Below are 12474 nucleotides of genomic sequence, written 5' to 3' on the forward strand. Positions count from 1 at the left end.
AGAGGTCAGTGAGGCAGGCATACTGAAGGCCAGTGGGGATAGTCTTCAGCAACACTGCCGCTCCGACATTTGGAGGTATCGCGTCCTCTGTGTACATCCTTGCTACACAGTACCACCTTCTCCATGCTGGTGCCTCTCTCGCGGTCTCCGCTGCAGCCTTCTGCCCCTTCCCCATCCCGAGGTTGCCCCTGCAGGTGGTCATGAGATTGCTGCTCTCTGGATCCCTATGGCTGCTTCTCCCTCCCTCTTAGGTTCTTCCCCTCGCTACAGGACCTGCCCCCTGAGGGGACGAGGCCGATGGCAGGTAGGCACTACTGGTATGAAGGGCCACTCTGCCAATGCTTCCTGCAGACACCCCATCCCTTCTCATCCCCCTCTCAATATACCCATGTGCCAGCAGCCAAAGGCTTGATCCCAAAGCCCTGACAGCTGAACTCCCCCTCCTCGATAGCTCTGGCTGCGCTGCCCCAGCTTTTCTGTGAAGGCACACTGCCTCACCCCATGGTTGCCAATTGCAGCAATGACCTCAGCTGTCACCCCATTGCTGCCCTGATATACCTGCCAAAGCTCTGCTGCCCCCACGGCCCAGGTGCATTTGCTGGAAAATTTGAAAAGGCCCATAAAATATCGTTTGATTTTAACTTTAGTTACCTTAACTACCTCTTAATTGCCATTTTTCCAAAAGCATGCACCATTCACACTTGACTTCCATCCGCCACTGGTAAAGTCTGGACCCGATGTGATGATGTCTGACACCCATGCTGGTGTCACCCCATGTGATTTTTCACCCCCGCCTCTAAAGCAGTCCTCAAAGGGGTGGGAAAATCACGGCCAATGTCTGCAATGATAGTACTCTTTGTCCTCCTTGATATAGCAAACACTGCTTTCTGAAAGTCAGTTCAGGGGGAGGGGAGAAGGAGCTGGGAGACTTAAAGTGCATGAATATTTGTAGCGGATTCCAGATGTGTGATATTTGTTTCTGGCCCATACGCAGAACAAGCTGTGCAGAGCACCAATCCCAAAGATGCAGCAAAATGTCATTGATGGTGCAGTGGTGTGGGCGATGGTAGCTGTTATGATTTTAGTGCTTCTGGTGCAGAGTTTCACACAGTAGCGCATGTTGGGCATTCAAGGAGAAGAGGTCAGCAGTCCTAAGTTGCAACATGCATAGATTTTCCAGTTATTAAGATTAATGGATGAATGGTCAGGGAGGCCCCACAATGGGACTCTGACGTCCACACCTGAATTCTTGAGCTACGCTTTGCACCGGGAGTGTTGCGCTGGTAAAGTGTTGCTAAATTGTGTACCCACTGACTATGAACGGATGGAAAATAGTGCAGGTTATGTATGTGATTATTTATACAATACAAATTCATATATTCAGGACTTCCAGGCACACCGTATTGAAAACCTCCCCTTTCAAATGCTGAGTGGAGAATAGGAATCCATTCTGTTTGCCCACAGCACTTGAATATTGGCCCAAAATTTGTTGTCAAAATAACAGCGATGCTAATGGTGCTCTCTGATATTGCTGTGCAAATTCCACAGCATCTTCAGGTAAGGGCTGATGTGCGATTAAACGTGGAAATTAAGAAGTTGCTGTCAGAAGTGGGTCATTCCACCATTAGCTTCATGAAAATGGTATCTCGCTGCCTGGCTCCACATTCAAGTGCATTGTGCAGCATTAACTTCCTGTATTTGCACTGTAGATACAAAGTAAACTTGGCACAGAACGTCAAGTCATTTCAGTCTAAGTGCCTATTTCACAGCATGTTAAGTATTAATTACTGCCAATCAATCTCTCTGACACTCAAAATTAAGTGTGGAGTATCAATCCTTCAGAATTTAATTGTTGTTGGAGATTTAAAAAGAAACTTAGAATTATATTTTTCTTTTTGTCTCTTAATAGCACTTTTCTTTCACTCTGCTTTTCTTTCTGTACCTGACTTGATATTGAAATCACTCACTCTTTCTTACACTTTCTTGTTCAGACCTTGGACCATTAATTTCCCAATCCTTTAATCTGATTGGCTAAGGAGATACATAGTTGCTTGCCCTGTTCACTCAGATCCCAGATGCCCACGCTGTTTCTATCTCCCATTTCCAGCAACTTGCCACGCAAAATATCATCAACATTAAATGGCAAGGGCACATCTACCAGTGGGCACCTTCCAAACGCACAATAAAAGAAAGTGGGTTGTTGCCAGCCACCATGCCGACCCCTCCCCCAGCCACCATCATCACTACCCCCCACCCGCCCCTCCACCCAACCCCTGTTTTCCTGGATGCTCCCCAGCTCTCCACAGCTTAGTCCAATATCGGGGTCACCTCGAGCCTCATCATCTGGGCACAAGGATTTTCCCCAGTGCCCCCGCACTATTAAATGGGCACGCCCAAATTCCACTGCCAATGTTTTGATGCTTTGTCTTGAACTAATGACCAAAATAACATTGAGAACTATTGAGGTAAGAAACAGCTTTCTCTTTAACAAAGGAATTATTTCTTTCATTGGATAAGAAGATCAAAATGTGAAAGGATAAAGAGAATATGACTGAGTTTGCTAATTCTGAGGGAAGTGTCACACAACTGAATTTAGAGCTTTAAATTGCCGACTGAAAGATGATGACGATACGCTCTCACATACTGCCAGAAGCACTCTAATGTCCTGTTTACACTTGTGCTGGGTGTTCATGTTTGTTGTAGATTAGGAGAAGAATTGGAATTGCTGGTCCAGCACAAACACTGGTGAGTTGTCTACTCAATTGGATTTTCGAGCTGGCTGTGAAGTAGGAGAGTTGCATCAGTCCAGTATAAATAACCTTGCTAGCTTGTGATCTTAGCTGGCAATCACAGCCCTGAGAGGTGATTGCAAATTTTAAAAAAATCGAAGGTGTGAGGTTTTCTGCCATGTACCTGAGGCATCTGCTCACCCCCCAAAAGTGATGAAAAGTAATAAGTTGTAGCTATCACAAGAGTTAGAGTCATAAACAAGTGCTTGTGATGTATTCTCCTTCTCTCCTGTTATGCTCCTTTCCATGTACTTTCCCCGGTCCGGCATCCTGGTCAATATTTATTCCGCAACCACCATCAGTTTAAAAAAAATCTGGTCATTTTACATTTTTTGTGGGATCTTGCTGTACACAAATTGGTTATGTGTTTCCTACATTACAGCAGCAACTGCACTTCAGAAATAATTTGATGGCTGTAAAGTGTTTTGGGATGTCCTGAGGTCATAAAAGGTGCTTTGCAAATGCAAGTCTTTAATTTTTCCTATGAAATTCCATTACAGTTTCGATGATGATGGCCTATTTGAGATATTATTTGAATGGTCCAATCTTGAGGTATTTGCTTTCACAGTAATAGGCAGTTCTGGACACAGAGCTATCTGACATTCACAGCAGCAGCATTATTAATGTGGATGCTTGGATAGGCCAGCCTTCATTGTGTTCTCTTGCTTTTTGTTATGAGAAAGCAAGAGAAATGCCAGGAATTGCCAGCACAATCCATACACACCGGGTGTCTGGAATTCTCAGTGTGGAAGGTCAGGAGCTTGATATCTCCTGTGACACTCCTGGCAAATATAGGCAAGTTGGTCGGCCTGATTCTGCATATGCATCAGCCAAATAGTTTATCTCCCAGTGGGTTAGGTTAAAATTACACCTGTGGAATGGGATAATACATTCAATAGAAAGTTACTGATGGGTGTGGGTGAATAGCAAGAACTAGGGGTTCAAATGTATAATTCTCTGAAAGCATGAGTGACAGTAGATAAAATGGTATAAAAAAGACTAACAGCATTTTGGGTTTTATGGGTAGGGACATGGTTTACAAGAGTAAAGAAGTAATAAATTCGTACAAACCATTGGTTAGACAACAGTGAAGAGTACTGTGTGCAGATTTGGATAAACCACAGATATTATACAATGTAGATTCACCAGGATGATGCCATGGATGGGAAACTGTATTTAGGAGGAGAGCCTTGAGATACTGGTACTATTTGATTGGAGCAGGGAAGACTAATAGGAGATTTAATATATGTATACTTTAAAATTATATACAGTTTTGATAGAATAAATGGGGAATAATATTTCTTTGGATTGAAGAAACAGTGACAAGTGATCATCAATTTAAAATTGTTGCTAAAAGAACGAGAACAGAGGTTAAGAGAATTTTTTTTACACAGCAAATTGTTGCAACATATAATGCTTTGTTACATGACGTAGTTGAGACAGAGACTGTTGCATCTTTGAGTTAAATAAATATTTAAAGCAAATCAAGATAAAGGGGCTGTGGTGTGGGAGCAAGGCAGTGCAATGAATTTCAGATTGCTCTAACAAAGAGGCAGCAAAGAGTTATGATGGACCGAATGGTGTCCATCTGATCTGTAAACATCTATGCTTTTAAGTGAAAAGTTTGAAGAATGGCAGTGAATATTTGGAGTGGTAGTAAGTATCTGGGGTGGTAGAGGGTATAGTAGAGCATAGATAGAATGTAGGACTGGACAAAGGGTCAGGTTTTGAAAAAAGTATAAATGAAGAGTAGACTTAGAGTGGAGGAATAGATATGGAGTAACAGTGAGATAGCAGGGTTTAAAGCGGAAGAGGGGAAGAGAAGTTTAAAATAGCAATATATTAACCTAATAGCATCTTGAAGGAACAAAAAATTACAATCTAGATTCAAATTCTGTAGAGAGGGCAGACTAGACAATGAAGAAAGTGCAAAGAAAAAATGGCATAAAAAGAATGATCTAGGAGTGAAAATACATCGCAAAATAGTAAACATAAGTGCTGTTTAAAAACTAAAAGTGAGCAACGAACACTATTGAATGCGGATTGAAGTACCTTTCTATCATTATGTGCAAGAGGGGAATAGAGAAGGAAGTTGAAAATTTAGAGGTAAATTATTTTTGTCAAGTCATAATATCCTTTGGTAAGGAGTTATTTCATTTTGAAGCGTAAAAATCGTTAGTTATTCCCAAGGGGTAGTTAACAGAAAAGGTTATTCCGCCAATGCACTCCATTTTCCAGAAATAACTCCCTGCTCCTTGGCCAGGAGCGGGTTGGGAGACGGGGGCGTAAAATTGAGTGGGAGGCGGGGGGCGCATTCCTGTCGCCTACCCCCCCCTCCCACCCCACACCCACCTCTGCTATTTTACCAGTAGTGATTGAGGTGGCAAATGGCCCACCCATCCCAGGCCAATTGAGGTCCTTAAATGGCCAATTAATTGCCACTTAAAGGCCTCCTCTCACTGCTGCTGCTAAGATACTGGCACGTTAGCACCTAAGGAGGCCACCCAGTAATGTCTGGCAGCCACCTTGCGGGCTAGGGGGTCCCCTCCTCCAGCAGCATGGGCTGCCCATGCCAAACTACCCCCCCTGCCCAACATTGCAACCCCACTCGGGCCCAGCTGATTGTCCTTGGCGAGGCCCAAACCCCGCTTACCTGAAAGGCAACATACACCTTTCCTCTTCTTGCTGGGTGCAATCCCAACAGTCACCACCGATCCTGGTGAAGCTGCTGGGACTGAAGAGCTGTCGGCCGTCTGATTGGCCAGCAGCTCTTGGAGGCAGGTCTTCTTGCCTCAGCGGGGTGGAAGTCCCGACTGTGGCCAATTAAGGGCCGCGGCCATGCAAAATTGCGGCATGGCTTCCAGGCCCGGTGGAGGCAGGCTCTCCCCTGACTTTTTAGCCAGTGGGCGGGGCCTCCGCCTCAATGTGAAATTCCGGCCCTTGTCTCTGAACATTTCTATGACAGCGAGACCCATACTGGAGTGTAGAGAGAGCTGATGCAGGAAGAGGCAGCCAAAGGGCAGTGTAGGAAGAAAGGCTGGAATGGACTGAATAAACCAGGGGGAGCAGAGAAATGGGGCTAAAGAGCCACAGAGAGAGGGCAGGCCTGAAGTGAGCAGAGAGAAGGGAATAAATAGAGAAGGGGAACAATGGAGCAGCAGCTCTGATTTTCCAAACTATATTCATCAAAAAATAGGAATCTGGGCCCCCATGTAGCTCAAGATCCGTGCACTGCCTGGGTGTGTTATGGAGCTAAACAGAGCAGAAAGTTCCTGGAAATCTAGTTTGTGCTGCCTGAATTGAGTTCTGCTGGGAAAACTATGGGGACAGAATAATTGGTTGCCCTTTGGCTAGGAAAGAAATGAGGTAAATGTGCATTGCTAATTTTTTGTCAGTCATCAAGTCTGCAGATGTGGCTGTCATCTAATAACACAATGTGGTTCCACTACAAAGTTGACCCCATGTTTGAATAATCCATTGACACTGTCTAGGCTGACGCAAGAAGAATGGCCATTTACAGGTTACAGAAGGGTTGTTGGTACTGTGAAATGGTGCCAAGTTGAACTCATTGCCTTCGGGAAAAGACAATAGAAAAGTGAAATAGCATTAAGGATCACTTAGATCATGTGGAGTCGTGCATGTTCTGAACAGTGGCTTGTAACTAATGTGCAGAACATTGAGTGTCATTGTTTGGCTACCTCTTTGAGTGAGAGGTAATGGGTTTTCATCTTTACCAACTGGTTATCAGTCTGGTGCAGCAGATCACCTGTCCGTTCTAGGGCCTGCCTGATTTTCACTTCAATTGGGGGAAAAAATGAATGTTCTTCCAATTAGAAAAGTTTGTCAGTTTTCTAGAATGTAGTAGAACTGTCTCAGTTTAAGTGTATTTAAATTTTCAACTTGGTTTGCACTTGCCTTTAATAGGTTATGTTACTTGAGTCTATGGAGGCTGGAAATGAGTTAGCAAAAGAATAAACTGCAACAAACCAAATCCTGTGGGGAAATTGCAGTGCATGTTCAGAACAAGATCATCAGTTTTAGCTAGATTACCCCGAATCAAGTCATATAGACTTGGTAACAGCATAATTGACATAGCAGTCAGTTTTTTGACAATACTGAGTATATGCTAAATATATTAATAAATTCTTATCTTTCACAGCTCTTCCATGTGGCTTATGTGCTCATCAAGTTTGCAAATTCTCCACGGCCAGACCTTTGGGTCCTTGAGCGATCTACAGACTTTGGAGAAACCTACCTCCCTTGGCAGTATTTTGCCTGTAAGTATAATCCTAGACAGTGTAGTGAAAGCCTTGTTATCAGTTGCACTGTTTGAGTAGACCTGGTACAGTCAATCCGTCCAATAAATCCTGCAAGAATGAACCAGCACACAGTAAATAGTAAGTAATATGCTCATAAGACGCAATGCCCCACACACTGCCTCTTTGTTCAGTATCCATTGACTTTGTTTCTGTTTTGTATAATGTACTTTGGGTAGAAATTTCTCTGGCATAAAACAAGTGCAAAGCATAAAAGTTTAGCAGTGGGGTGGCCATGCCAATCTGCACAGGCATTGTGCTACTACTAAATTTGTGGGATCCATTTATTTTGTTAGGAATCCCATGTGGGCACCTAAAACAGTCGACCCCTTGAATATGAAAAGTAGCGGCCTAGCGTCTGTTGAAGGAACCTGTTGAAAATTAGTCAGCAATGAGTGAGGCAGGCCTCAGGCCTGTGATGCTCAGGATTTTTCAGCGGTCCTTACGACCGCCAGCACATGGTAAGCCATAAGACATTTTTTTTATATTAGAAATCCTTCCTGTGGAAGCAGGGAAAGTAGGAGTGTGATTGTTTTCCCCCCAACCAACCCCCACCTCCATCCCACCCCACTCCCATAGGGTTGGCAACCCTTCAGGATAGTCCTGGAGTGTCTAGGAATTAAAGATTAATCTCCTGGACACTGCTGTGAGCAATCCTGGAGTTAAGTCATTAGAGGCACTTAAAAAAAATTATAGTTTTTCATTCCCTTTGAATGCTTTTGTTTATTACTTAAGGAAAAATATTGGGCATGGGAAAACGACTGTTTGACTGATACAGTCAAGAATTATTCATTAGGGTAACAAAGAGTTGGTTCACTTTTTAATTGGTGTGGGAAGGGGTTATGCCCCAAGAGTGGACTTGTTGGATGACCAATGAGGGTAGGGTGACTGCAGGTGGTAATCCATGTAATGAAGCCTCCAGGAATACTCACAGCGAGAGATAGCAAACATACCTGTTATGATACTGCTTTAACTGCTTTAGTACTAGTTAACATTGAATATGGAAATAGTTTAGAATACATTGTTACAGACAGGTGGTAAGGGGTGTGAGTGGTTCCCACTGTTCACCTCCCAACTGACCACAATCGTGTTTCGTTAAAATGATGCTTTAGTCCCTGAGTGTCTTTGGGTTCAAATAAACAGACAAATGGCCGGTTTTCTAGTAGGTTAAAAAAAAGATAACTTTATTTTTAAACAAATCCCGAAATGATTGCAACCTCACTCACACACGTACATTCACCCACCCATACATACACAAGAATAGATAGATAGAGAGCAACGGGTAAGAGGTAGTTTAAAGTCCCAAGTGAGGTAAGTGTTCAAAGTTTACGGAAGATTATTGAGTCTTCTCAGGAGGAAAGTCTTTTTTAAAAAAAGTTGCAGCCTGATTATTCGCAGTCTTGAACTTGCAGAAGTATTGTAGAGCTCTAGTTGTGTGTAGTTTGTTACCTTCACAGATGGTTAGTCTCAAAATCACTTTGTGATGTCTCTGCTGTGGTGGCTGTTCTTGGTCAACAGGGTTCTTCTCTTGCCTGTGGATCCTTCTCACAGGCTTTCTGAGTTGGCTTGATCTCTCCTCTCTGTCTCTCCAGAGAGCTATGTTTTTAAGGTAAAAATCTCTCACATTAGTTTCTGTTAGGAGATGCATGGCCCTCTCCCCTGTTGCGACCACACAATGGGACAAGCTATGATAACCATGGCCATTGTTTGATGTTTGAATGGGAATTTTTTTTTATTCATTTGTGGGATGTGGGCAACGCTGGCTAGGCCAGCATTTATTGCCCATCCCTAATTGTCCTTGAACTGAGTGGCTTGCTAGGCCATTTGAGAGGGTATTTTAAGAGACAACCATCATTCTGTTATGATGTTGCTACTTCACACCTTATTTATCTTGGTCTGGCTATGAGCCAGATGGTCTCCAGCAGCCTCTGTTAATTCATTCGTATTGATAAGAGCCATTAATATGCAATAAATCCTTTCTATTTCAAAGGTGTTCTCCCCAGAGCTATTTTAGATGAGGTTAACAAGCCTCATCTTTGCAGACATGTTTGAGGATTTCCAGTACAAGAGAGGTCACATGTCTGCTACTCCATTTTGACTGTGTATAAGTGTTCATGTTCTTGTGATTTTGTTTAGCAGTTGACTTGTAAAATTCGTATTTCTTCCATTTCATTGTTTATTTCATCATGGCCCCTTCCGTGCATGACATCATCACAGGAAGTGTTGCCATCTAACATGTTATATAGTAGTTGGAGCAGGTATAGTCAACATGTGTATTAAAGAGCGCTTCTATAATTCTATAATAAAGAACCCTTCGTTCAACTTACCATTCATCCTCAGAGTGTTTGGTACATTTGTGTTGAGAGCCTAATAACACAACAGTACCCTTCCCACAAGGTACCTGAGGGCAGCTATCAGCGCCATATCGGCTGGACATTAATGACCAAGTTATCGGCGAGCTGCCTGAGGATGTGCAGCCCACGTCTGCATGTTGGTCTAATTTAAAGGAGGCCCAAGGCCCAGTTTCAATCAGACCTCTGTCTACCTATTCATACGTGGATTATTCTCTGTGCCCAGTTTATGCTGGTGTGTCTGTGTTATGCAGTTTCCTCCCCATTAACTTTGGATCAGTTTTCCATCATTGGGATGGCCTCTCTGTATTCTGCCTTGCAGAAATATAATGATTAGCTATCTATTAGATATTGTTCAATAGGGTTTCCAAGCCAGAGTGGGTGATTTGTTCTCCTGAGTGCTGCTGCCAATGAACCAGGAGAAACTGTCCTGCTATGTGTAGTTCAAGCAGAGGCAGTACCCTAACTGTCGTGCTTACAACCAAACCCCATTGTATGGCCTCAGAAATACCGTTTCATTGCCAGTTGTGAGGGTGATGGCATAGGGACCAATTAAAAAATCACCTGGAAGCTCCACAAATCTGGGGAAGATACAAATTGGAGGAGGGCAGGCGGGAGCGAGGGAGAGAAAGAGAAATAGCTGGGAAAGGAGAGAGAGCAACAGAGGCTGGAATGAGGGAGAGTTCATGTCAAACTGTGATGTGTGCTGTTTTATAGGCCGGAATTTTTCGTTGGGCGGAGCGGAGGGTTGTGGTGGGGGCTCCGTCTACCAGCCAAAAAGTCGGTGGCGAGCCTGCCTCCACCAGGCTGGGGATCCATACTGGATTTTACACTCCACAGGCCCTTAATTGGTCTTGAGCAGGACTTCCACCTCATGGAGGCAGGAAGTCCCACCTAATGGAGCTGCCGGCCAATCACCAGTTAAATCTTCAATCATTTGGTAAAACTTTGGCTTGTACAAACGTTAACTGCACGATGTGAGACAAAAAATATTTCCCATATCAAAAACAAAAGCTTTCAATATGGTGGGAAATTACGCTATTAACTGTTGCACTCATTTTCTGAGATAAGTTTGTTTTTTTTGTCCCACACCCCCCAAATCCCATGGGAGGTGACAGGGTTCTGGATTTGCAATCACTGACGCTAATGAGATCTAAACATGTATTGTTGCTCACCTCAGCTACATACATTCCATGTGAAACACGTCAGAAGTAATATGCTGCTGCCCTTTGGGGAAGCATTACTCTGTGTAGTGAAATCACTAACAATCACACTCCCTTTTGAATGCATTTTACATCATTGTGCATGGTAATCAGGGTAATTCTTCACCCCCTCCCATGACACATGTTATTCCTGTGCTGCTTTCCTTGTGCCTGAATGCCAAGAGGTAATTAGTGTTGGAACGGAAATTTGCAGATGACTGATGCTAATTAGTTACATTTTATTTTGCTCTTTATATTATTAGTGTTGCAGTGGCATGTTGTAGCAAAGGCTGAGGGCCAATCTGCCTCTGGTTATAAAGGCCAGCCTGAAGCAACAACAATTGTACACAATTGGACTTGAGGAAAGTGGATTGTAGCCAAGGAGCAATCAAGATTTACAAAAAGCAAAGGAGCAATTGAACAACTGCAGGATTTATGCTGTTTTTTTTGATTCATTCACGGCATGTGCATGTCGCCAGTGGGACCAGCATTTGTTGCCAATCCCTACACAACTGAGTGGCTTGCGAGGCCGTTTTAGAGGACAGTTGAGAGGCAGCCAATCGCTGTGGGTCTGGAGTCACATACAGGCCAGACTGGGTAAAGATGGCAGATTGCCTTCCCTAAAGGATATGAGTGAACCAGATCGGTTTTAATGATGATCTGGTAGTTTCATGGTCACCATTACTGATACTAGCTTTTTAGTCCAGATTTACTAAATTAAATGAATTTTAATTAAGGGAGGATGGGCCGTGTAGTTGATAATGAGGAAGAAAGCTGTAGACTGCAGGAAGATATCGAGAGACTAGTCAAGTGGGCGGAAGAGTGGCAAATGGAATTCAATCCAAAGAAGTGTGAGGTAATGCATTTGGGGAAGGCTAACAAGGCAAGGTAGCACATGATAAATGATAGTATACTGAGAAGTATAGAGGAACAGAGGGACCTTGGAGTGCATGTCCACAGATCTCTGAAGGTGGCTGGACAGGTAGATAAGGTAGTCAAGAAGGCATATGGGATACTTGCCTTTATTAGCCGAGGCACAGAATATAAGAGTATAAGAGCAGGGAGGTTATGCCAGAACTGTATAAAACATTAGTTAAGTCACAAATGGAGTTCTTGTCACCGGGTTATAGGAAAGATTTGATTGCACTAGAGAGGGTAAAAAGGAGGTGCTAAATTTAACGCCGCCCCAGCAGGTCAGTTGGTGGCGTGGGGGCAGTGTAAAATAGAGCGGGAGGCTCCGGGAGGCCTACACGCCCCGCTCCCGCCTCCGGTCAACTTTATGGCGGTCGGGCGTTGTGGGGGGAGGGGGGGAATGGCCTGCCTGCCCAATGCCAATCAAGGCCCTTAAGTGGCCACTTAACGGCCACTTAAGGGCCCGCACCCACCTCCAAGGGTATTTTACCCATGGCAAGCGGGCATGCTGGGGATGTTTAGGCCGCCCAGCAATAGCTGCCGGCCTTCCCGCACCCCGGGGAGGGGGCATGGCAGTCGGGCACAGAGTGCCCGATTGAGGGCCGCCCCCACCTCCCAATCCACCCACGGAACCCAAGACCCCCCCCCCACAAACTGCCACTCCAGCCTCACCAGGGAAGGACCGATCGCCCTGGTGAGGCATGCCCAACTCATTCACTCTCCAGGGTCCATAGCGTCAGCTGGGCTGAAGTCCTAACAGTGGCCACTGCTCCCGGTGGCGCTGCTGGGACTAAGAGCTGCCGGCCCGCTGATTGGCCAGCAGCTCACTGAGGCGGGACCTCCTCCCTAAAGTGGGTGGAAGTCCCGCCTCAGGACAATTAAAGCCCGGGGATCCGTAAAATAC

The 12474-nt window shown here is 44.5% G+C and overlaps 1 protein-coding gene across 2 annotated transcripts in view; it reads left to right on the forward strand.

Annotated features, from left to right (window-relative positions):
- lama5 (laminin, alpha 5) overlaps positions 1 to 12474 on the forward strand; it is a 322226-nt gene that overhangs the window by 81547 nt on the left and 228205 nt on the right. For both annotated transcript variants that reach the window (XM_068048437.1, XM_068048438.1), the window contains exon 3: positions 6949 to 7066. In XM_068048437.1, the coding sequence (XP_067904538.1) occupies positions 6949 to 7066 (118 nt within the window). The remainder of the gene's footprint in view (positions 1 to 6948; positions 7067 to 12474) is intronic.

The sequence above is a fragment of the Heterodontus francisci genome, chromosome 16 (genome assembly GCF_036365525.1).
Source record: "Heterodontus francisci isolate sHetFra1 chromosome 16, sHetFra1.hap1, whole genome shotgun sequence".
NCBI classification, from domain to species: domain Eukaryota; kingdom Metazoa; phylum Chordata; class Chondrichthyes; order Heterodontiformes; family Heterodontidae; genus Heterodontus; species Heterodontus francisci.